This window comes from Furipterus horrens, unplaced genomic scaffold (genome assembly GCF_987537825.1).
Source record: "Furipterus horrens unplaced genomic scaffold, mFurHor1.1.pri manual_scaffold_9, whole genome shotgun sequence".
Taxonomy (NCBI): Eukaryota; Metazoa; Chordata; class Mammalia; order Chiroptera; family Furipteridae; genus Furipterus; species Furipterus horrens.
This window is the reverse complement of record NW_028327179.1, coordinates 31,842,100-31,869,119: the sequence shown is the minus strand read 5'-3', so window position 1 is coordinate 31,869,119 and position 27,020 is coordinate 31,842,100. Positions and strand designations below refer to the sequence as shown.

Sequence of the window (27,020 nt, the reverse complement as noted above, 5' to 3'; positions counted from 1 at the left end):
TCCAGTACATCAGAGAATTATTATACATTAAAGGTAGATGATCTCACGGCTTACACTTTGTTTCATACTGAACATTTGCCAAATTCTTAACACTGGTATTAACTAACTAATAGTGGACATTATCCTATTGGCTAAAAACTATATATAGTACTGTAAATAATGAGAAAGTGATGATTTAAAGCTGGATAAACTGTCAGGCTCCAAAGGAATAATATGACTAATATATGCGTTTCTGTTTCTTGAAGGTTTCAATATAATTTCTGCTAATTAAGTTTTTAAAATTTTATTACACCTACTTGATAACACTGACCTTTTTGAAATGACTTAAAGGTATTTTAAATTTATTAAAATTCATTCAATAATTCAACATATATTGCAGTGTACCTACTAGAATTCAGACCCTCTGGTAGATGCTAGGGATATATAGTTGAACAAAAGGGACAGCTTCTGCTTTTAGGGACATTATATACTGTGTCATTGTTTGTTTACTCTCAGTATAACTGTTCTGAAGGAGGTGTAGAATGCTGAAGAGGATTAGCTGAATTTAACTAAAGTAATTCCATGTGTAATTGTTCTCAACATAAATTCTTGTTGCTTGAATGAACATGAGAGAAGCTGACAACATTTTCCTGTCAGATATGAAGTGTCTTGAAGTGGAAATAGCACAAACCCGATGTTAGCTGATTCATTTCTCTTGATTAAAAAATAGGTATTTAGATGGACAGAGTGACAAGGAACCATAAGCACTATAGATTCTCCAACAGAGGGAGGATAAGGCAACATAATCTATTTCTGTCTTGGCCCAATCAAGGTGTCACTCAAATATGAAGAGATAATGATCTACTTTAGTGAGAATCTCAAGATGTCATATTTTAAGGCTAAAGTGAAATGTCACTTTCATGGTTTTAGTTTACCTGGTGCAAATCTTCCACACTAAAAAATCTGTTTTAAGTTATTCATACACTATGTATGTATGTGTATGCTTTTTGAAAGCTTTTAGTTGCATAGAAAACATTTAACTTTTGCCTTAAGTTTTGCAGACTGCACAAGTCAGTCTGATATCTTAGGTTTGAGGAGGACTCGTACAGGATTATGCCTTTTTATAGGCCTATTAGGCTCATTTTGTGACTTTAGAGCAATATTTCAATGAGATGACTATGAATGGGGCATTGGGTGTAAGAAGCAGAGCAAGGTGTAACTTTTCATTTTGCTTTCATGAAAGTTTTATAAAATTGATTGTTTGAATTTTGCAAAATAATTCAACCTTGAGAATGTAGAATTATTCAAAGAAGTGATGATTATTCTTTGCTCAGGTTTCACATAGACAATGCTATTTAAGTACATAAATCATAAAACCTTCCAGTGTAATGTGCAGTAAAGACCATAAGGGTGATGTTGAGTATTTGAAAACTTTGGGAAAATGCTGTTAATTAAAAGATAAAATCCAGTGATAGATCAGAATTACCTTTCATTTTTCACAATCACTTTTAATATTTCTGAAATGCGAATGTAAAGAAAAATGTGAAGGATTAGAAACACACTTTAATCTTAAGAAAATGGTGCCCTTGATATTTTTAGTTTGGGTAAGTTTAAGATAAGATTAAGAACATGTATAAAAATCTGATATAACTTCTTTTGAATTGGAATATTTAGTATCATAGCATGTGTGTTTTTCATATCCTATTTGTTTCTTGTTGTGTGTGCTCTGGAGAACCAGCTATTTCATGTCTTCCCATTATTACATTCAGATTATAAATCAAGAAGACTTGTTTTTTCTACCAGGATTTAAATTGTTTGGTAGGGTCTTGCAATTGAGTCAGTAGAATAAAATCAGATAGTTTCTAGATAATCTATTCCCAAATATGATCTCAAGGATTTGACCAGATTGATTTTGACTTGGGACTAATTGGAGTTGAGAAATATTTTACTTTGTCCATATGTGCTGCACTCTTAAACACGCATTTTCACTGGCTTAATATACAAATGACTGTTAGAACAATTTTTCTTTGCTGCTTTGTCTCTTACACCTTAATCGATACTTATTTAAGTGCTGGAGAAATAAAAACTAAGAAATGCCTCCTTGACATTTTTAATCTTTAGAGTCCCAAATACATTTATTATTTGCACCATTATAAATTTGGGACTTTTGCTTTCAGTTTTCTTTGCTTATATTAAATTTTTTTAAACAATAGACTTTTAGTGACAGATTTCTATTTTTATTTTTTAATTTTTTTTGGTGGAGGAACAAACTTTTATTCATGCACATGGAAGTGACAGTTTTTAAATCAAAGTCACATGAGAGTCATGGTGATATATTTATTTACCATGGTCAAGAGCAGTGGAAAAATGAACAGATATTCTAAGATTAATCATGTTATGTGTTTACTTTACTGTAGACTACTCATTGTAATCGAAAATACCCTTTTATTGTAATTCTAGTAATTAATCCCTCATGTCTTGTTGCTTTGTTTATGTCTTTCTCCTGTTAAATTATGTATGGAAGGAGCTCACTCTCTGTTATTATTTGCTATTCAGTTAACAAAAAATTGCTCTTCAGTAATATTGCTAGATCAATATAAGAATCTTGACTACATAAGATACAGACATAATATAATATATAATTATGATATACAATATAGATAAAGATGAAAATAAAAAATAATAATAGTTGTGTTAAGGGTGGGTTTACAGATGCTTCTCCTCTTGGTTTAATTTTCTTTAGTATCATCATAATATTTTAACAAAAATAAAATTAAGATTCTACTTATGAATCACTATATTTAATTGCATATCTCATCTCTAATAAAGTATAGAAGATTATTTGTAGTTTGGACTAAAATGGGCTTTTTTAAAACATTCTTCATCTTCCGGAGGGAGGGTCCCTTGTAGTACAGGCTTCTCATGCTAAGTGAGTGTTCTAGGAACCCATCTGTATCACCTGGCATTGTTGTGAGAGGTTGCATTGGGTTTCAGTGAATTTTTTTGAAGACTCTTTCAGTGCATTTGCCCATTTCATGATGGGTGATTTAGGAGCTCACCTGCCCACACCACTCTGAGTGTTCAGCAGTTTTTGACCAAACACCGAATAACCCCCATTCCCCACCCTTCCTATTCACCTGATCTTGCCCTGAGTGACCTTTTTGTTTCCCTGGATGAAAAAAGTCCTCAAAGGGAAATGTTTTACAGATGTGGAAGAGGTAAAATAAAAAATGGCAAAAGCACTAAAAAGCATACAAATAGATGAGTTCAGAAACTATTTTGAGCAGTGGAAAAAGGTCTCAGTAGGTATACTGCATCAGATGGAGAGTACTCTGAAGGTGACTGAAGTTTAAACATGTAAGAATAAATACACATTTTTAATAAATAAATTCTGGGCTTTTTGGGCCCCCTTTCATAATCCTACCATGACTAAATTAGTGGAAGGAGATCCCACAGTAATGTAGATGTCAGAATTCTCATGAAAGGGCAATGTAGTACCTCCTGCGTTTGATTTAAAGAAATTACACTAAATTTAAGACATATTTTAGGACCAAATTTAACATATATCACTATCTCACATACATTATAAAGTCATTCCTGAAAAAACAGAATCAGTGTTTTAAAGTCTCCATTATTGTGAAATCAGTATCTATATCAACTTGATCAAGTTAATTTTGCCACAGATAATGCAATCAAGTGTATAGACACAGCATCGGAATAGAAACCTCCGTTGAAATTTTATTCCTCACACTGTCTTATAAGATATTTGAAGTTAACGATGCTAGATTTGTAAAGGCAAAACATTGACACAACAACAGCCATCTTTTCCCAGAGTTCTCCTTGACCCTGGCTGGGTAAGGCAAGGCCAGAAGGGAGGAGACTTGCTTTCCTTCTCTGGATGAATACTATCAGGGTCTCACCAGGCCCACTTGTGATCCAGCTTATAATCAAGCAGGGTGCAGCTGAACTTGTGGCCATGGCCTCCATATTTTTGAGTAAGAGTAAAAGAAGGAATAGGATACTCTCCTCAATGCTTCATGGAAACTTAGCCACGGTAATGGACCCTTTACCTTGTTAACACATTGTACTTAAGAACTCAGGACTGTTTCATTTTGTGAAAGAGGCATATTGCCTTTAAGTATTATATGAATCTATCTTATTTTCCTCAAAGATAGGGTTAAAAGCGTATTTTAATTAATATTATAATTTTTTACTACTTCATGATTCCTATCTACCTCTTACGATTTGCATAAGACCCTCCCCTCCTCACCTAACTTTTACAGAGTTTTCCATTTATTTCAGTAACTTAAAGAAGATAAAAAGCAGATGCTTACTTGAAATACATGAAAATTCCCAGGGCAACTGTCAAGGTGCTAAGAGAAGTAGAGTGTCCCACAATAGCCAGGTAGTACAGAATGTAGGCATTCTGGAGCAACAACAAAAAATAGGTGAATAAATCATTACAGAAGAGGAAAATAGTTTCCCTCCTTTAAAAAACCTACTAAAATTATAACAAGTATTTCAGAGAATTACATTATATTGAATTAAAATAACTGATAAACAGATTGAATATTATAACATTAAGAATGTGCCTGACATCGTTGGAAGAATACAAGACTGGATTTATCGAAGCTGTTCTTTACTTAGAGTATTATTATTAAGTCTTTGTGTGGCTTTCATTAAGTCAGTCACTTCACCTCACCAGACCTCAGTAGTCCTCATCTGTAAAGTAACTTGGTTGGCCTAGATGATTTTTAAAGCAATTATATGCTACTTAAAAGAATGCCACTAAACACTGGGATACAGAGATATTGAATGTAGCCCTCCCTGTCTGGTGTGGCTCAGTGGATTCTTAGTGGTTCATCAGTTTGATTCCCAGTCAGGGCACAGGCCTGAATTGCAGGCCAGGACCCCAGTTGAGGGCACATGGGAGGCAACCACACATTGATGTTTCTCTCCCTCTCTTTCTCCCTCCCTTCTCCTATCTCTAAAAATAAGTAAATAGAATCTTAAAAAAAAAAGAAATATTGAATGTAAAAGGATGGGAAAAGATGACTCAGGTTAACACTAACCATAAGAAAACTGGTATAATATCATATAGGTGTAGGTGTTAAGCCAGGAAGATAAAATGATTTTAAATTTCTACGCAACCAATAATATAAATTCAAACTATATGAAGCATAAAGAAAAACTGACACCTCCTAGTAATTGATAGCAGACAAAAATCCAGCTATAGAAGGTTTGAACAACATAATTAACTAAATTTACTAATTCACACTGTACCCAAGATCTGCAGAATATCCATTCTTTTCAAGTGCTGACTCAATATTCAGAGAATATTTATCCAAGATGACGTACACTAGACAGTGTAGCAAATCTCAACATATTTCAAATAACTGAAATCTTAAAGACCATTTTCACTGACCACAATAGGTCAGAAATCATTAAGAATAAGATAACTTAAAAACACTCTCATATTGTTGAGAATTAAGCAATGTATTTCTAAATAACCATAAGATCAAAGAAGAACTCACAATGGCGTACCAAAACTTTTTAGGTACAGGTGAAGCTGTACGTTGAGGGAAGTTTAAAGTCTAAAAGGCATATGTGAAAAATGAAAAAGGTTGAAAGCCAATGATCTAAATTTCCAGCTACAGCAGTTATACAAGAATTGAATAAACTCAAAGAGTGTAAAAGAAGGGAAATTGTAATGCTAAAGAGAACTTGAACATACAATACAATCAAGTGAAACAACAGCGAAAAAGCTTAGTTCTTAAAAAAATACATTTCAATTCTCCCTGGAAAGACGGACCAAAGAAAAAAAAAACCAAGAAAAATGAAAATATATGAAAATATATGTCAACATAAAGGTTTATAGCAGCCTTATTTATAATAGCTAAACAGCGGTAACGACTCCAATGTCCGTGAACTGGTAAATGTGGTTTATTCACAGAATGGAATACAGGTATAAGCTAAATATCAATATGGAAAAAAAGACAATTGATACTTAAGTCCCTACTTTTCAACAAATTAAAATGCATGTTCTGAATTGAAAAGAATTAGACATACAGGTCATTATCTGATTTCCTTCTATAATATAGGTTAGCTTCTTGACAGCAGGTACTTTGCAGTTACCATACTTTTCTATGTATAAGTAATGGCATTCTTACCAAATACTGAAATTTGACATAAAGCCTACCTTCAGTTTCTCAGGGCTGAAAGCATTACACATAGTATAGTTAGTCGTGGTTGAATTCTTCTCAGGATGTTGAAACCAAACTCCATTTTCATCACAGTATTTTGAAGCCTTTTCTGTTAACGAAACATAACAGTTGTTATTACTTTACCATGTCAAAATAACAAGAAGGACAAATAATCAAGAAGGCTTAAAAATCATTCCAAAATGTTAATCACTTTATAGAACCTGAATATGAATATCAGTAAATGGAGAATACCATGAATCTACTAGATTATAGAGATGTAATTATACAAAATGTTTTAATATGTGTTGTCCTATTTTACCTTCATCAAAGCCCTGTAGAGCAGACATTGCTACCTCCATTTTTCAAACAGCATGAAGACAGTGAGAGACATTATGGAATTTAAAAAGTCAGTAGATAGTAGGTGAGCTAGGATTGAATACCTGGTCTGTCAGATGCCACAGTGCTACCTACACTGTACCTCCTGTTTTTTAACAGGCATTAAATTTATGATTTTAGACTGAACTATGTGAGAAGAGCAAGATAAACTTTTATTCATTTATACATTAGTTATTAGATTGACTTATGCAATTGCAGTTTTTGTGGGTCAAATTGTCAAATATGAGCAATTTCACATGATTAAATTCAATGGAACAAAGAAGTTTACCACTAAGGGATGTATCAAGAAGTCAACTTTATGCCTCTAAAAAAGATTTAATTAATTAATTTAAATGTCCTCACCTGAGGACATTTTTCTTATTGCTTTTAGAGAGAGGAAAAGGAGAGAAAGAAACATCAGTGGAAGAGAGAAGCATTAATTGATTGCCTCTTGTACATGCCCAGATGGGGGATCAAATCCACAACCCTTTGGTCACAGGATGATGCGCCAATGAGTTGAGCCACAACAGCCAGGGCAAAAAGATTTCATTTAAGTTATTTCTCTTCATCCCACATAGAATATATTAGATTTAGCTTTCATTACTTAATCAATAATTTTTATTTTAACGTATTGATTTATTTTTTTAGAGAGAGGAAAGGGGAGAGAGAGAAAGAGAGACACACATAAACACACACACAGATTTGTTTTACTTATTTATGCATTTATTAGTTGATTTTTGTATTTGCCCTGACTAGGGTTTGAACCCACAACCTTCTCATATTGGATGATGCTCTAACCAACTGAGCTACCCAACCAGGGCTATTATTTATTTTTTAAATCATCTCTTACGTGATAGTGAAATTTGCTGATTCAACTGGACTGGTATATTAAAGATTTTTACATTTACAATGGGCAGGCACTGTGCTAACAAGCACTTTGCAGAATTATCTTCTAAATGTTAATGATAACGATCATTTAAAGTGGGTATTGGTCTTCCCATTGTACATGTGAGGAAACTGAGGCTCAGAAAAGTTAAGTAATTTCCCCTTCTTTAACAAGTAGTAAGGCCAGGATCAAATCCAGGTCTACTTTATTCCAAAGTGTGGCAGGGCTATTATGCTCTGCATTTAATCACACAGTTCTATGGCAAGGTTATTTATACTCTATTCCCATGACCTAAAGAATCATAAATAATTTTGTTGACTATAAGGCAGTTTAAATTCCAATCAAATTTCTTATTCAATTGGAAGAAAAATTATTTTGAATTAAAAAATCAAAATAATGAGAAATTAACATTAAAATGTTTAAATTTGGCACTTGCCTAATTTAATCTGAGTTATTCAGACTTTCTTTAATTCTCCAAACTACCTCTGCGATGTATTTATTGCCTGAGACGTTATATTACAATTGTGAATTGGTACAATATGCAAAAGGATTTTACTAATGTATTTGGAATATTCAACAAGTTTTGATTTTTGGTAATTTATTAGGGAAAATATATTTGAAGCATTTTTCTTCATTGACAAAAGCAAATACCTGTACTATCTATAGATAACTCTATTACATATGGCTTTTTTTTTTTTTTTTAGCAGAGGGCTGTGGAAATCAGAATCACATACTAATATTTGGAAGCCACAGCCATTGTTTTAAAGGCCAAGGAAACAACTCATGTAAAAAAAATTACTTCGCTAAAATATCACTGAGATCTGATAATATTTAAAACTAGTTTTCTATCAGTAGTTTTGGTAAGTCAATCAATATGCTGAGAACTAGTATGAAAATCTTTTTATCTTTGCAGTTTTTAGATGAAATTTATAATTTTTCTTTGTATTACTGAAACAGATACTACCAGACTAAACATAAGATTTAATTTGCAAACTGAAGATTTGTTTCTATATCTTCTCTGACAATTATTTATAAGGGGTGCAAAAACATTTTTAAGCAAAAGAGGTTTTCAAACAACCCATTAGAATCATCATTGCTTAATGTAAATCTGTTACAAAGTTAAACAAAAAAATTTTGAATTGTGAGTTTGCTGAGACAACTATGTGACAAAAACTATATAAATAAGTGGACACCAATTATGTTTCAGAACCAGCTAGCACTAACCAGCACAGAAAAATTGACATTGGAAACTGGTCAATGGTTCTGTTAATGCTATTTGTCAGTGATGAGCATTCCAAGCTTACTTAAAATTTAAAAAAAAAATGGTTTGTAATGCACTTTATAATCAGAAATAGATTTTTTTTGTTTTATTAAGATAAACATAATTTGGTTTTAACAACGTTATGTAACACTGTATGGCAAATACATATTATGCATAAGAGAGATATTTGTCCTGGAGACATTCTAATCATGGACAGGCCTGTAGGAAATATTATTGCTGTGTTTTGATTTAACTAAAGTCTGGATATAGGCATTTCCTGATCTAATTGTTACAGTCATGAAGAATTTGCCCTTTTCCACCTGGCAAGGCTTTCAATATTTGAAGAAAGAATATGCGTATTCTGATTTCCCTTTCCAAACCGAACCCGTTTACTCATCCCACACAGCGTGCTGTCCTTTGGCAGCCTACAACCTCCATGAATGTGCTTAGATAGCACTTATTTCCCTCTCAAATATTCTGGTAGGACTGGCTGATGAAGAGGCCGGCAAGCTTCCCTCACTCTAGATTTGCATGGAGAAGCTTTTCACAGATATTTAGGTCCAGACCCCAGGGATTCAAATTTGACTGGTCTGGAGAGGCACCAGGCATCAGTATTTTTTAACAGCTCCTTAACTCCAAAGGGTATCAGGGTTGAGAATCATGGTCCTAAACTATCTTAGCTCTGTGCCATTAATATTAGGTGTTTGACTCCAGGGGCAAGGTTTTATATAACACCTTGCTCAGTTTGCTTTTTACACTCTAGCATATTCCTCCAGACTATTCACCTCTTTTGAATTTCAGTATTATTATTAACTTTTTCATGGCCTCTTATCTTTTCACCAAGCATGTTGTCTAAAAGGAAATCTCTGTCACTTCATTAAAGTGTTTTGTGTATCATCAAGATATATAGGTTAATGGTAAAATCCTAAAGAATTTAAGTTTGTTGACTATAGGTCTTTTAAAGATGGGCTTTCTATTGAAGTGGATTTGTCCCTCAGCTGAGGAAGTTCTATCTAAAAACCAGACTCAAAAGATGGATCTATGCCTGGAAATCCCTGTTTTGTGGACCCAAAACTGGCCTTTTAGTTAATAATTATAGCCACTTAGATAAGAGCCCATATTCCTCTGCATTGTTCCTGACCACTAACCACTGAGCACATTGGATTCCAGATCTTTAATCCATTTGAATATCTGACAACTCTAAGACATATAACTTCAACCACTTATCTTCTCACTCAACTTTGTACCTGGTATTCCAAGACCTTTGTCCTGCCTAAGCACCTAGCCCAACTTCCAACCACACCAGTGTGACTAGATTGAGGCTGGTAGAAAAAGATATCCTTCCTGGAAAGTTCTAAAATCACTTAAATTTGTGCAAGTTTGTACAGAGATTTAGAAATACTGTTTCTCAGAAGCTTTTCCAAGACTGCTGCACTTACTTATGCAGAGTTAGCTAAGAGGTCAGGGCACTTGGGGTCAACTGTGGTTTTGTGTCAAACACTGAGTATACAATGAGATAATGTAGTCCCCCCTTATCTATGGGGGGACCGCCATGGATGCCTGCAATCACAGATAGTACTGAGCCTTATGTATATGATGTTTTTTCCTATACATACATACCTATGGTAAAGTCCAACTTACAAATTAGGCACAGTGAGAGATTAACAACAATAACTAATAATAAATAGAACATTAAAATAATATACTGTAATACAAGTTATATAAATGTGACCTCTCTCTCCCAAAGTGTATTCTTGTATTGTAGTCACCTTTTCACTTAAAGGAAGCACTTTATGGCTTCTCTTTGGCATGTCCCAATGGCCAGCATCACCGCTCTTGTGCTTTGGGATCATTGTTAAGTAAAATAAGGACTGTTTGAATGCAAGCGCTGCGACACCAGGACAGTTGATCCTATAACTGAGATGGCTATTAAGTGACTTAAAGAGTGGGTAGGGAATGCAGAGTGGATACACTAGACAAAGAGATAATTCGTTTCTTGGGCAGGACAAACTGTGCTGCACAATTGAAAACTTATGAATTGTTTATTTTTGGAATTTTCCACTTAACATTTTTCAGACTATGGTTGACCACGTGTAACTGAAACTATGGAGAGCAAAACTGTGGATGAGGGGAGACTGCTGTAATATGTATTTAAATGTTTTGAAAAGTACAAAATTAATATTCAGTGAAAAGCATTCCTATGTTACTTTTATAACTAAAGTGAATTTGGTGTCACTATTTTAGTTAACACACACTTGTGACTGCTTATGTGCAGGACCCAGAGCTGGGTGTTAGTATAATACATTTTAACAGTATTCTTTTATTTTCTGAGGATATTTTAATAATCTGCTGGAACAGAAATCTGGCATCTATACTTAACATCTTCTGATTTATTTTCCCCTATACACCATGGTTTTATATAGTTTTCAACATTATATAAAATTTCTATCGTGCATGTTATACCAGCCTGGTATTTGCAGAGTCTAGATCAATCATTTGCATAAGTCACTAAAATGTGAGACAATTAAAAATGTAAAAGAACCACATATTAAAAAGAAACTGTTCAGTTTCAGAACAATTAACCTAAATCTTTATTAAAATTTAATATTCAAAATATATAAATAATTAATTTTTATTCAAAATGTAATAGAATTTATGATCAGTGTGCATGACTGACAAGTAATGTGACTAAAAAAATAAGGGAAGCTTGTAATATTTCTGCAACTGCATAATATTTCATTCATGGAAATGCTTCAGGACACGCTAAAATGTGAGGAGTATGACTAGGTATGTATCTTTTATATCTGATGAAAACTCTAAAAGCTTCATAGTAAAATAGAAAATAAAAATAAATATTCTACCTGTGGAGTCAAAGTCTGGAAAATAATCTGGGCAGTGTTGATGGGATGTTACCCCAGCAGGAGTGTCGTCCCAGCACAGCCATCCGTCCCAGGTGCGGTTGCAAAACAGACCTGGCCATTCCGAAAGAAATGAACATTGCCGTTGTCAGAAACTACAGGAGCCTTAGCAGGGTTTGATAGTGCAGAGACAGTTTTCCTGGGGATCTTTGCTTGGCAATACATTTAAAAACAACTGTAGCAGCAGCAGCAACAACACAGAGGTATTAACTTTACCAACTACTGATGGAATTTACATTTTTCTAGCATTTTCTCCATTTGCTTCAAAAGATACGCATGTCTTCTGCATGGAATCTTTTATCCAAAACTCTTTCCCTTAATTAATTAGTTAGTTAATAAATTAATTTTTAACTTTATTTTTATTGCTGACACTATTACAGATGTCCCCATTCCCTGCCCGCTTTTGCTCCCCGCCCAACTTCCCTCCGGCCATCAGCACACTGCCGTCTGTGTCCATGGGTCATGCATAATTGCTCTTTGTCTAATCTCTTCACTTTGTTTCATCCAGCGCCCGCTCCCCCTGACAGCTGTTAGTCTGTTCAGTGTATCCATGACTGTTTCTATTTTGTTCATCAGTTTATTGTGTTCATTAGATTCCACATGTAAGTGAAATCATGTAACATTTGCCTCATTGACTGGCTTATTTCACTTAGTATAATAATCTCCGGATCCATCCATGCTTCAGCAAAAGGTAAGAGTTCCTTCTTTTTTATGGTTGTGAAGTATTTCACTGTGTAAATGTACAACAGCTTTTTTATCCACTCATCTACTGATGGGTAGTTGGGCTGTTTCCAAATCTTTCCTTTAAAATATCTCTGGAAATCTATAAGAGAAATGTTGTGAAAGTATATGCAAAATCACCCTTGGATAAAGCTTACCTTGAAAAAAAAGAATGTATCGTTTTGGAACATAAGTGTCCTACTAACCACTAACTTTTAAAGGGGTTGCCTTGGGTGATTCTATTCTTAATTTAAGGGTGATGTCATTTTTCAAAATTCCTACTGAAGATGCATTTGCAGCCAGTTGAACCACAATATAAACAGCCTATTACTTTAGAATCATACTTTATTACTGGCTAACATAATACTCAGTTTGATTACTTTACATATTCATCAACATCGGCTCCAAGTGGTTTCTCAGTAACTTCAAAAATTAAATCTACATCAGAACACAAAGACTTGTCTTTATAAAGACGATCAAGGGAACAAAGCTCAGGCTTTGAAGTTCTCAAAAAAAAAAAAATGTCTTAAATAATGATCAATAGCACAAAAGTTCAACCTCTCAAGGTAGCTAAGACCAAAGTGAGGGCAGGTACACTCACTGGGTCTCTAAAAACACCAGTTTTGTGTTTGTATTGCTTCATTTACTTCTGAGAAATGGTTTCTTCTCAGTGGCAAGGTGCATCTGATGCCTTTTCAGGTTCTTACAAAACACTGAAACTACTGCAGACAGAAAAATAGCATGTATCTGTTTTTCAAGTGACTTGATTTTTTTATTTAAACAAAATTGGGAACTACAAATTAAAATTTTAACTATTTGAAGGCAAACTATGTAGTAATAGACTATATTTAACCAATCCGTTCCCCCAATATCTTGTTGGGGCTTTTCAATGATTTAGGGGACAGAAGAGAGGATTTAAACAGACAAAGCAATGCTTGGTCAATCACATCCTCCCTTTTGGTTTCCTGTGGGCCCTCTCTAGTTAATCAAACATGCTTGGCCCTGAGAATATTTGGGCACTCATGTAAGCACTCTAGAGAAGTGATAGACAAACAATTCTGCCTAGGAGATAACTTTTTAGAATTCATCTGGGAACTGGTAGAACAAAAGAAATAGTATGAGCTACCAGCCAACTGAAGGTAAGGGAAGATACTGCCTAATTAATCCAAATAAGCCCGGGTTTCGACAGGTTTCACACTTTAGTAAATTCTCTGCCCACGATTTTCCAATTCCCTTCCTGTCATTTTCCCATTCCTTGCCCTCACTTAGTCCTGTATTGTTTCTGCTGGCCAGGTGTGAGTACTGAATTGCTGTAGTAATTTTATCCTAAGTGCAGATGTTAGCCACAAAGTCTTTGGATGAACTTGAACAAAAAACTAGGCATAAAAACCACTGTTAAAACTACTGGCATATTAAATTAAAATTAGTCAGTACATATTTACCCACAGAAGAAAATAAACCTTCAGTGCTATTTGAAACACATGCTAACATAATCCTTCCCTTTACCTTCTCCTTGGTATGGGGGTAACAGCTGCATTCGTTCATAGCACTTGGACTCTGCATCCTTCATTTTCTGTCGTCCTACAATGTACAGAAACGGCTCGGGCTCTGCTGTTGGAGTGGTGAGACTTGAAGAAGTAGGAAGGACCTGTGTTGGACACTGTATTCAAAACAAAAATCTGTTACTTACAGAGTGTATGGTTGGGTGTGGACAGAAATAAATGAAACAATAAAAAAATTGAAAACATTTATTTTTCCTCTTAGAAGCAACAATTATGCATGGTCTCCATGTAGAATATTTGTTCTTTATAACTAATGTGTTTATATTACATCTACAAATTCTACCTACACATTTCATATTTGCATTCATTCCATTCACTGTTGGAAATTTACAGCAGCCATACAAACTCATGCACCTCTTTATCATATAAGTTTGTTTTAAATTTATTATTGCCATAAAGTTTAAATATCAATACAAAAAATAACCTGATTTCCAAACAATATTAATGTTAAATCAATTTTGTTTTTTTGAAACTCGTAAGAATCATTAATCATGTTATTAAATATAGATATATTAGTGCACTAAATAAGCTTTTTTTGATTGAATTTCTTCAGCTGATTTTTATTTGTGTTAGATTATGCATACTGCCAAAAACTTACCCCATTTACTCCACAGAACAAACAAATCTATTCTGAGATATTCTGCCTTGAATAATTGGCCTTAAGCTCTTTAATTGGTTTAATCACCATTTGACCTGTACAATGTTATTCATTTTCATTGGGGAAAATAAATGTAAATCTTGAATATTTCTTTTAGATATTTTGCATTAGTTTTGTCAGTATCAGTTAATCTTCAAACCATCATAGGTCCTGTTTATCAATGTTGAGGTGTGTGTGTCTAAAAGTCACTGTCTAATATCATCCTAAATTGTGTTCATAGAGATGTCCATTTCTCTTGTGGCTATGATGTTGCAGTGGTATTTGAATCCTACTTTTTTTTTAATATCCAGGTTCTGCATAGAATATTGTTTGGAGAAGATTTGCAAGCTTCAGCCTGCCCTGACTTTTCTTCTTCAGAAGTTAGGAATACTCCTTGCTCTCAATCATATCTGTTGAAACACACTTTTATTTGACTTTACTCCATCTAAATTATGCTAGCATTGACATTTTCCCAGATGTATTGATGGCAGAAATAGTGTTACATATTATACTTTTCTCTATTCCCCACAGTCTCTAAAGCAAAATCATCCTCATTAGGTTAACCTGTATACCCAGGCCATTCATGGTAGAGCCTCACTTTTTTTCCAGTGTACGTCGTTGTGTAGACAGGGCATCCTGTCCTACAAGGCAACATATCACTACATGCTAAATTGTACAGTGCAAACTACTACAATAAAAATTCAGGGTGGAGAGGGGGCATGGACCAAGAATAGTCAGCGACTGCTACAGAAACAAGCTAGAATTTGAATTGGACCTTGAGTATATGCAGTGTCTGCACAGGCAGAGAGGAGAGGGAAGCCCTTCTGAAATGCTTTTAAGTCTCGAGGTAAGAAATGGCATGGGTGAGACCACTGTAAGGAAACCATGTGACTGGAGGTATACTTGAGGGTTTGTAAGAAATGGAGTCAAGGAAAATCAGGTAATACAGAACCTGGCAAAAACAAATAGAACTACGAAGAGCTGGGACCTGAAAGGTTCAATGAGTCTTAGCTGATATTATTAAACATGATAACGAAACAAAGATATTTGGTAGCTTTTGATCATTGAAGGTTCTAAGTGGAGAGTGTTAGTAAAATTATTGTGGTAGGCATCAGATGTCTAGTGATTGGTTGGGGAGACCAGCCAGGAAGCTGAAGGTATGGACTAGATCATCTCATGATGGAACAAAAAAGAGCAACTCTCAGCACTTTCTCGAATAATAAAAACATGAAGGTGTATTTGAATAAAAGGAATGGAGAATAGTATTAGTCAAATAGCCCAGATATTTTAATCTATATTACTGGAAAAATATGGTAAGGCCCCGAGAAAGGGGAGGAGTTTGGAAAGGAAAACCTTACTAGAGCAAGGAAGGTAAGTTTTCTCTTAGACTTGTTTTAGAGCTGCTAGCAAGCTATTTGAGTATAAATTGCTTGCAAACAGAAGAGAGGAAATAATTATTACTGTTATAACATTAGTGTTATAACTGTAGAGGCACATTTATTGTGAATATAGTTGACAATGCTCTTTAAATATAAGGGTTAGTTCTAATTTTAATGCCTCTTGAATTTATGACAGAGGAAAGAGAAATTACTTAACCAACAAAAATGATTTAAAATGTCAAAATACTTTACCAATGTAGATGAACACCTTTCTATCATCATATGACCCTTTCTCCACTGATTTCAAGGTCAATCAATCAACAAATAGTCATTGAACCTGCTAAGCACCATACTAGATTCTGAGGATACAGTGCTAAATAAAACAAGCACAGATCTTACTCTCATAGAGCTTACAGTTTAGCAGGAAAGATCAACATTATAAAGTATTTCCTGACACCAGAAAATGTGAATGATAAAGAACTGTCAGTTGTTAAATGCTCAGATATTCTGTCAAGAATTAGAACATAGTTTGGGAATAAAAACAAGTATTTTAAAGAGATTTAATGTTACTGCTTCTTTTTGGATTTTACTAGCTTAACTTTTCTGTGAACGTGCATGTGTTAATAATTCAACTAAAGATCATGTAACTGTGATCTTTAATAAATCACAGTGTCATCACAATACAAGATATTAATGGTTGGTTCAGTTTAGGCATCTATTTTAGATTCTTTGTGGCTCTATCATTAGAATCTTTAGTTGATATGAGAATTACCACTTGATAGGTTACTTATTTTGGGGCCATTTTCTCACCATCTTCAAATCAAATTAGAAGGTGGAATATGTCATCTATAAATCTTTACTGTCATTTCTATTATATATTTTAGACACTATGGACTACCTTGCTTAAGCTTGGTATTCTTTCCAGAAGTAGCATTTGGAATTCTATCTTTAAATGTACTGAAAAACCAATTAAAAATGCTCCTGCACTAGTTGGAAATTTATGGAAGCCATGGGGAGGCAGTTTGTGCAAAGGTATCAAGGGGAAAACACTGTACTTGTATTTTCAATCACAGCATTATTTGATTTAATGCAGTTTTAACATCAATAATAGTGGATACAGGAGCATCTGAAAGAATAGGTGAATTTCATGCAGATGACGGCAGTGTCAATCTTATCATTCCTGCAATGTCGAAACAATCTCCAGAGAACTTGGTTTGGAGCCGATTCAGTAGAAATTGTTTCAACACTGAAGGAGTGAGGAATTAGAACCTTGTTGTTAGATGAGCCATAATAATCTCAGTCCTCTCCTGGTCTGGTTCATATTTGAGCATAGAATTTTTGATAATGAAATTTTCCAGTGGTAGTGTGAATGTCTCAGTGACTTTCTTTGAAAATAACATATGCATCCAGGCATTCTGTTATATATGTATATATAACAGACATGCTGATCCAGACATATATATTAAATTGTTTATATATAAATATATGAAATCATTTATATATATAATTCTATATATAATTATTTTATATACAAATATGTATAAAATATATGTTTTTATTTATTATTATTTATATATAAAATTATTATATATATAATCCCAATCATGGAAAAACTACTGCTTAAAAAGAGCTTATATATGCATTTCATAAATTCATCAAACACATTAAATTTTTTGCTGATGATTTCATACAAATAAAAATTGCTAGTGAGGTGGTATAATTTTCAGCAACAAAGAACATTAGAAGCAGTAGTGATAGAAAAACTACCAAGCAATGTAAAAGCCTTAAAAAATATTCTACTTATCATATGTTATATTCATACTATATATTTGGGAGATGTAAATAAATATATGATTTTATGCTCACATGAAGGTAGAAATGAGACATGAAAGACATATTTTTTTGAGTGAAGTTTGGTGTTCAGTGTTTTGCATAAAGCTATTTCACCTCAATCTTCTAAAACAAAACAAAAACCAACCTCTTAACTGTTGTCCTATGCAGCAGTTTGGCGGCCATATACATGAGGTCACTCCTAAAGGTTCAAGTAGATGGCGCCACACATACGACCACCAAGCTGCCACGACGCTGTAGTCCGCAGCTGAGACATCGCTGTTTCTTTCGGTTAATAAATACTTTGAGTGCCTCTCACATGCCAGGCACTGTTTTAGGTTGTGAAGATTCAGCGGTGAACAAAAACTGACAAGGTTCCTGCCCTCATGGAGCGTACAGTCTAGGTTTCAGCCATGCCGATCATGGGGTCCAGAGAGAAGCCATTTGATTCGAATGCTTATGTGCTCAAGCAATTCTTCGATGTAAGACAATCAGCCTACTTCTGTGTTATAGGTGGTTTCTAGAAGTACAGAGACAAAACAACTACGAGATGTTCTTTGTAGAACTTGGAGAAATGGTCCATCTTTGCAGTGGTTTGAACCTACTGAAGGTGGGACCCAAAGAACTGTGCTGAAGGTCGAGATTCCTACGGACTGCCAAAGACTGAACTTCTCTAAAAGGAATGTGAAGCCAGGTCCACACATTGAAATAACCAACAGGATCTCCGCGCCACCATCCTTAATAACACTAATGTATATGTAAGAATTATTTGCAGTTTTCAGTTACTTATACTTTTCAAAGTAACAAAGAATAAATTAGAACTTTGTAAAGCTTTAGTCCTGGTTCTTTCAGGTGGGATCGGATGCCTGGTTGATGTCTAATGTACTTTTTACATAAGCAGGAGATAAACACCGAAACTGCTGTATATGTGATAAATTCAAAGCAAACAGGGGAATACAGCTAAGGAAACAACAACGGAGTGCTTCTCAGAAGAACCTAGTTTTTCTGTCTTCATCATTGTTGTTGTCATTGTCATCATCATGTCATTATCACTAGCATTTTTTGAGTGCTCACTGTGTGCTAAATAAGCACTGTTCTAAGCCTATTGAGTTACTGCAGATAAGGGTTTCGATTAATGTAGATGAGGCTAATAGAATATCATGACTCAAACTGATACTTTCAAGTCCATTTGGAAATCAGGTTGGTAGAATTCAATAAATATACTGGTAGTGACTTTTCACAATAATGTATCTAAGAAGTGACATTGGAGTAATTAAAATCAATGTTATTTTGTTTAAAAATTTACTTTTCCCTGAGGAGTATCAATGTGGAACATAATGAGTGTTGTAAAAGGAAACTGATGGATCAGAAATGTTTTATGGACAAATCCTTCAAATCAAATATATAATCCAAATTCAGACAGAGAAGGAAATCTGTATTCAAAAAGAGCACAAAACCACTGAAGTGCCCTTTGCAGTAATATTTGCTAGTAAAAGGATGCTCACAAACCCTATAACATTTTTGTTCATGGCTCATGCAAATATATGACATTCTTTCAATTTTCAAATTTTATAATTTATCAGGTAAAAGTTTTAAATAAAGTTGACCTAGTTTTGAAACACACCAAAAAATATCTGTAGCCTTTGTAATAAAAAAGTTGGTGAGATAATATGCAAATTATCTTGCTATTATCTAGTAGTTACTTTATCTTTCCTTCTATCAATGTCTAATATAATTATCTGCTTTGAGAAATAGTTACTTATAAATATTCACATATAACTGATCAGATAGAATTTTATTTGAGCTATGAAAAATAACAATATCAATATATGAATAGAATACGCCAATATTTTTGCATGTATAGAATAGCACATAAGACATGGGCATTTACAAACAAAATAAAATAATTTAATAGTTTCTACAATATTCTTGTTTAAAGGTTTTTAAATTATATTTCCAATGGCATAAAGGTACCTGCATTTCTAAATACTGGATTACTTTTAGCAAATTATATTGTATTTTATCTAAAGATTAAAATAATATGATAGTCTTATTTGATAAAATAAACTACTCATTATCCAAATATTCCTATAAATCATTTATAGATACAAAAGTGCTAGATTAAGTTATTCCCATAAATTACTTATTTGATGTATTATATTACAAAATAAAATTTTCCTTTAAAATTAGTCTAACATTTGTAGAATATTAGTACAACAATATTTTTTCTTGAATAATGTAAAGTTATGCAAATTCACAAAAATATTTGCAATCTTTGGGTAAGTACAATACTAAGTGATATTTACTGGCAGCTATAATTCATTGGACAATGTTGTTTGGATGTGGTAGAGATGATAAGGATCAAGACAACTCCCAATTTGCTTACTGAAAAGTTATTTATTTCCCTTTCATGTGCTATTAAAATATTGTGATAGTGGGTTAACAAAGTTGGCAAAAAATAGGCATTGATAGGATTTTCTAAGACAATTATAGTTCTGGCTACTTGCTGAATCATTTATGAATAGAAGAATATAAAATTCCATAAAGTGGACATAACTTAAAAGGCTGGAGAGTTATGGAATAATAGTGGTATGTTAAGACTTAAAACTCTTAGTTTTTGATAAGAAATGCATTTGGGAATCAATAAACAGACTGAAAGAGTTCCAATGTTTTAAAAAGACAGCAGCCCAGAAACTATAACTCAAATTCACATGTTTAACATAAAAATATTTTATCCAAAAACATTATTAACATTCAATATTAATTTCCAAGATATAAAGTGATATCTTGAATTAATGCTAAATTTTTATAAACCAACAAGGCTCACATTTCTGGGTAAACCTAACACTAAATTAAATCAATGTAAGTTCAGAGGGAAAATTTCTTAACAAATATTAAGAAAATGATAGTTTTAAAGAACTTAGTTTTTGGCTTCTGGAGAACAATGTCTATTACTACTGTAATGTACACTCACTCATACTGAAAACATTCTTCCATATTTCAGCATTCTTGATTGACATAGCTTAGCATAATTTTGTTTTACTTACATGTAATAAGATGAACAGTATGAAGCACCAGCGAGTGAGTGAGAACGACATTTTTCCTTTCATATTCGATCTTTTCATTCCTAGAAAAATATAAAAATAACAAAGACATTTAAATTGATAGAGCTTTAATAGTGATTATATTCTTTTTTTTTCTTGCCCTTCTATTTAACTTAAAGAAGATCAATGTCCCAAGTCACCCTAAGTAAAATCCACCTAAGTGAGAACAACATGTTTGTAGCTTCGTGTTCCATTGCCCTTCCTGTTATTCAGAAAAGACTGTTGTCTGGTTGTTGTCTGAAGCCCTCCTTAAGGCATTCTGGAGCTACCTTTGTATATCAAGACCAAAATACAGAATTCAGAGAAATCAAGAGCAATCAGTGTGGACTTCAATTAATAAGTGATGTCAGTATAACCGCTGAAAATTTCAGTGGAAACATCCAAAAAGTCACCTCATTGAGCATGAACAAATTAAATCTATGGCTTGTAAAAGATTAATAGTCATGTCTTCTGGGTAATTAAAAGGCCAACTTTTATTTAAAAAGTCTTATTTAGAGTCTTGAGTATTTTTCTTTCCTACAAAGTTTTCTTCAAGCTTCAACTAGCTATTAAGAATAAATTTCTCCCACAGCAAGGACTAAGTATGTTATCTAACTGGTTACCATTCTTACTCAAGACCATAGTAGTCTGAGACATACTGTTTTGTCACAAATATCAATAGTTTTTCATGACTGCAGATGGTTTTACATAAGTAAGAATAATAAAGGGGTAAAAATTAAAAATTTATATATTTCTTTTCATCAGTGGGATTTGTGTGAAAACTATATTTCAACTAGGGCTGAGTAGTTATAATGGCATCTAAAAGTACACTATATTTATTGTATCACTTACAGATTTTACATATCTTGTTAGATATGAGTTAGTATCTATATAGTGTGCCTAATACACTTGTCTTCAGAAGAGTAAGTTGTATTTAATTTATAAAGTTTTTATTTATTAACTGTGTAAGTTTGTAGACTGTAAACAATTTTGCATTGTGTGTCAAATCCTTAAAACATCCAGACACTTGGACCAGTTTTTTTCTCCCCCCTAGGGACAGAATCATAAATTAGTCCAGATTTAATGATGGATATATTTTTGTAACATTGTTTACTGTGGTGGAATTTGGAAGTAATCTAAATGCTTAATATAGTAAATTTGTTAAATAAACTCTGATACATCTACACTATGGAATACTATGCAGTCATTAAAAATTGTGTATTAGAATATTTAATTACCTAGATAATTGAATCAATTGATGAATTGAAAATTTCAGGCAAACTAAAATGAGATACTATCTACACATATGGTTCTTACCTTCTCAGTTTATGGGTAATTTGAGTGGCAGAGGAATTCAAGACTCATTTGTCCCACCCATTTTGCCATCCATTGCATATGCGTGTACACAAATATATACTCAATACATACATACTGTTTTTTGGAGTTTATAGAAAAATATGTTATTATTTCATGCTAAGAATAAAAGTGTGGACAGTGATTATAAATTAACACATCATAAACATTGATTCTGCAAGAAAAATTTCATCAACTATCTAAAAAACCTTGTGACCTTCATTTGTAGACTGACAACACTAGATATTTTTCCAAACAGTTCATTCATTGTAGAGTAGTACACACTGATGGATGGTAAGATACACATGACATTATCTAAGACCTTCATTTTTATAGGATGTAATATATAATTGTCACATTTAGTAATGTAACATTAAGAAATATTTGTACATGTACTTCTTTGGGGATGGATTTTAGAATTCAAGATAGTTTTAAAGGACTCTTCAGTTGTGGTTTTAGTTAAGAGTGATTCAATTAATGATGTTTGAATCAAGGACTCTGATCAAGTTACCTTTTAAATTCAAGAACTATTTCCCCAAACAAGATGTCAACGTAGTAAGTTAAAAATAAAAGGTAAAACGATGGTTTTCCATCATAAAATCAGACTAGTTAAATGATTTAAAATCTTTTAACTTTTGTGGTTATTTTGCATGAATCACCAGAAAATAATGTCCTATTGGGGTTAAAGTTTGTCAATGATTCCTGTCTTACAACACTCATATATTCTAAAATAACGGTACATTTTTCTAATATGATAATATGACTTTGAACTATGAACCTACTTATTAATATTCAAACAGCCAGTTAGATTCTACTTCTCTTTTATAAACAGAAGAAAAATTATGTTAATAAAAAGACTTTTGATATGTTTTCAGCATACACATGTACCCCATACAATGTTTCTGAAAGGAGATAAAATTATCCAATATACATCGACACATATCTCTACACATAAAACACACATGACATATATATAATATGTAGATCAACATATGTGCATATTGTGCCAAGTACTGCACTGATACTAGAAATGCAGTTGTGACTGAGAAAGACACAAACAATTTCCTTTTATAGAAAGATACAGAGAAGAAAAGAAGATGTAAGGAATGTGCTTGGAAGGGGAAAGTTCTAGGCTTCCAGGAGAGATTAAGTTACTTTCTTCCACTCGGTTGCCTAGATAAATATTATACATATTTTTTTCTGACTTCTTGAGGGTGCATATGATGGGACTAAAGTTTCTCTCACTTTCTGAGCACTGGAAATTGAAAGAAAAACTACTGTTCATTTTCTAAGGCTCTTACTAACGTAATTTACATGACATTAATAAGCCAGAGCATGAGGGTAGAGCATACACTCAGAACGTCAATGTGGACATAATATGTTGTGTGTGGGGTTTTTTGAAGGTAAGGAATACATTGATAAAGCATGATTGACTTAAGGCTTTTCTAGGATCTAGGATGTACTCTTTGTGAAGTTGTGTTGTTTTGCCCCATTTATATATATAAAAAAATGATGGGCATGGTTTTCAACTTATACCACATTCCCAAAAATAAGCTCTGACTTGTGACAGATTGTATTCTTCCAAAGTTAGCAGCTCTATTATATATCTCATCCCACGTGATCTAACAATGTGATGTGGGCACTCTTGTATCAAGGGGTGGGGTCTGTATTTCCTCCTCCTTAACCTGAGCATACCTTAGTAACTGATTTGACCTTCAGAGTGTGGCAGAAAGGATGCCTCATGACTTTTTAGGCTCAGCTATAAAAGACTAATGGTTTTTCCTTGGCTCCCTTTTTTCTTGATAACGTCCCCTGGGAACTCAGTCACCACATTGCAAGAAATCCAAGTATGGGTGTTCTGATGGACAGTCTGAGCATCAGCTGCCACACATGTGATGAAAAAGCTTTCCAATGATTCTATTCTCCAATGTATGTCTTCCAGTGGAAGCCCCAGACTTCCAGGAACAAAGTCAAGTTGTTCCTGGTGCCCTGTCTAAATTCATGACCCATAGGAATGGTAAGAGATTAATAAATGATATTTATTTTTTTAAGCTACTAAATGTTAATGCAACAATAGGTAACTGTAATAAAATATGGCTCAAGAGCTTCAGGTAAAAGATTAAGAAAGAGTATTGGTCTCTATTTCTAGCTTTACAAACACCTAGATGTATTAGTCTAATGTAATTTAGTCTTAAATGAGTCATAATACTTTTTGGGTCTCAGTTTTTCCATCATCCATGATTCTGTGATGGGGAATTTTAAATAAGGGAATATCATGAGGTGCTCCTAATGGATATTTGTTGAAAAAATAAATAATTGAAAAAAAATAGCCATTAACTAAGTACCTTGGGAGCTTTAATTCTGACAGAATGAATGGAATGGAAATCATATATGGATCATCCTAATCACATTGATGCACATTTACAACATCCTCAAACAGAATCAGTTTCCATATAGAAAGTAAATATTTTTGCTTGTGGTTTTGAAAATGAAAAAAAAAAAAAAAGTAGTTGTCACCACTCACCACCTCCACTTTACAGATGCAAAAACAGTAGAGACAATATTAAAAGTCACGCAGGTAATATGTAGTAGCAAGTGTAAGCTGGGGGCACAGGAAGTATTCAATATTATTTCATGATTGGAAACTCTAGGGCTTCTCAAACCTGGATGCTTATTAGAAGCACCTGGGAATTTAAAAAGCACACTGGCTTTTAGGCCTCTCATTCAAGATTCTGGTTTACTGGGTGTTCCAGGTGTTGGTAAGGAAATATCCCCTCCAGTCCCTGGGTAGAAGTCTGGCTAAATCTAAAATGAACTTTTAGCTCTTCATTTAACTCCCACCTTTTCCTTTCCCTGAACTCTCTACCTGAAGGGAAACAGAAAAAGGAAAGGGGATTTCTCTGTTAGGAGACATTTGTTATGCTTTTTATTTTTAGAAATGAAATGATTCTTCTTAACTGATTGGTGGAAATAGTTATTTTAAGAGAAGGAAATTATATAAAAATGATATGATTCCTCTTCCTTATCCTAGAAAAATCCAACTTTTATGTGAAAAATCCTGTGTGCCAGAAATGAACTGGAGACATAGAGGAAAACACCATGCTCGGAGGCTGAGACTCGACTGAACCATGATGAAGATTACACCAGCGAAGTGGGCATTGACTTATCATTTTCAGAACCACCAGCCTATGTGGCCAGGAAACATGAAGATGACCATTGGCACATTAGATTGAATGCTACCACTTGAAAGATGACTTGGTTTTAGAGAGAGAGGGAGTGAAGTTTTGTTTCTAGGGATTGGAGCTGGACTCAGCCTGTGAGAACTCTGTGACTGAGCTGAGGACGGAGGACGGCACAGAGGAGCCATCTTGGTTCAGATAAAAGCATGACAGAGAGGGATCCCGTAAGAGTTCCCGGCAAAATTCCCTTCCTCAACTGTCTTAGATTGTCCTCAAACAATATTGATTTCTAGACAGGAAATGATGAAGTCTTACCTTTCACATTATTGAAAATCTAATTTGCAGAGTGATTCTCTCAAGAATTGCTGGCAACTCTGAGACTCAAGTTATTAGAAATATGGTAATTACCTTGGAAAGAGAAGATTCTTCTAGGCTATTTTAGAACTAACAGGCTTCCTAATCTCATATCATATAAATAAACAGATGCCGTAGGTCATTTTGGACCTTGTAGTACATATAACAAAAACAAAACAAAATGAAAAAGCTTTCCAGACAACTCAGCAGAAAAATCTCAATTTTAAATCAATCTAAAACTTTGGAGGTGAACTGCAGACCGTGGCTTTATTTTCTTTCTAAAGACTTTGGTCAAAGCAACCTTTGAAATACTCACATTTGGAATGAAGTTGATAGCCACAGGGGAAGGGTGGTTGAAGTAGGTAAGGGGGTAGGGGGAAGGAGAGGTATGCAAAGGGGGAGAAAATGGGGATGGAAAGAGACTTTGCTTTGGGTGATGGGCACACAATACAGTCTGCAGATAATGTTTTATTGAATAGTACACTTGAAACCTGTATGGTTTTATTAACTAATGTCAGCCTAATGAATTCTATAAAAATACAGAAGTTTCTTATTTATTTTCGAAATGGAAATCATTCTATCAGGTGAATTTTATTTATTCCAGTTACAATGTTGCATTTGAAGACTATGTCTTTGACTAGGGACTCAGCATCAGGTCAATTATATGAATGACATTGGTATATCTGGAAAGTTTAAATACAGAACTGAAAATTAGTAAGTTTCTAAGATCTCAATTCTAACAAATGTGCATATTACTGCCTAAAATTTTCTGTACTGGGACTCTAGGACTTTGATTATAGCACTCTATAATTACACTTTTTCTTTTCATACCTAAATATTTTTTATCACAGAGGTAACAACTACTCATTAAATAAAATGAACAGTATATGGAAAAGGAAAAAGAAAATTGGCTAGAGTCTCACCAACTCAGCACAACCACTTCCAATATTTTGGTCTTTTTTCCTCATTTTTTTTGTACATATATGTATAATTTTCTTTTCCAAGTTACAAACAAATTATAAACTTGTATTGTATGTATTTTATTTATTAATTTTATTTCTGCTCAAGGAGGAAAATGCTTTCTTATACTAAGTAAGCAAATTTAATTCCAAGTTGTTCCATAAACTTACTGATTGTGTTACTTGTGTTCTTCTTTCACAAGGAGCTCATATATGCAATTGTTCTCACTGGATTATCAAAATATTAGCCTTAGAAACAAAATAAATAAAAATAAAAATAATATGTGTGCATAATTTTTATAAATATCTGTATTTTTAACCTATGGTCTCTAAGTAGATAAT

At 33.6% G+C, this 27,020-nt stretch overlaps 1 protein-coding gene across 1 annotated transcript in view; it reads right to left on the bottom strand.

Annotated features, from left to right (window-relative positions):
- The window catches only part of CALCR (calcitonin receptor), a 92,189-nt gene that overhangs the window by 23,593 nt on the left and 41,576 nt on the right, over nt 1–27,020 (bottom strand). Inside the window, exons 3-7 of the mRNA XM_090287850.1 lie at nt 20,798–20,877; nt 13,849–14,002; nt 11,566–11,676; nt 6,179–6,291; nt 4,314–4,405 (exon numbers count right to left, since the gene is read on the bottom strand). Coding sequence (XP_090143976.1) covers nt 4,314–4,405; nt 6,179–6,291; nt 11,566–11,676; nt 13,849–14,002; nt 20,798–20,877 — 550 coding nt within the window. The remainder of the gene's footprint in view (nt 1–4,313; nt 4,406–6,178; nt 6,292–11,565; nt 11,677–13,848; nt 14,003–20,797; nt 20,878–27,020) is intronic.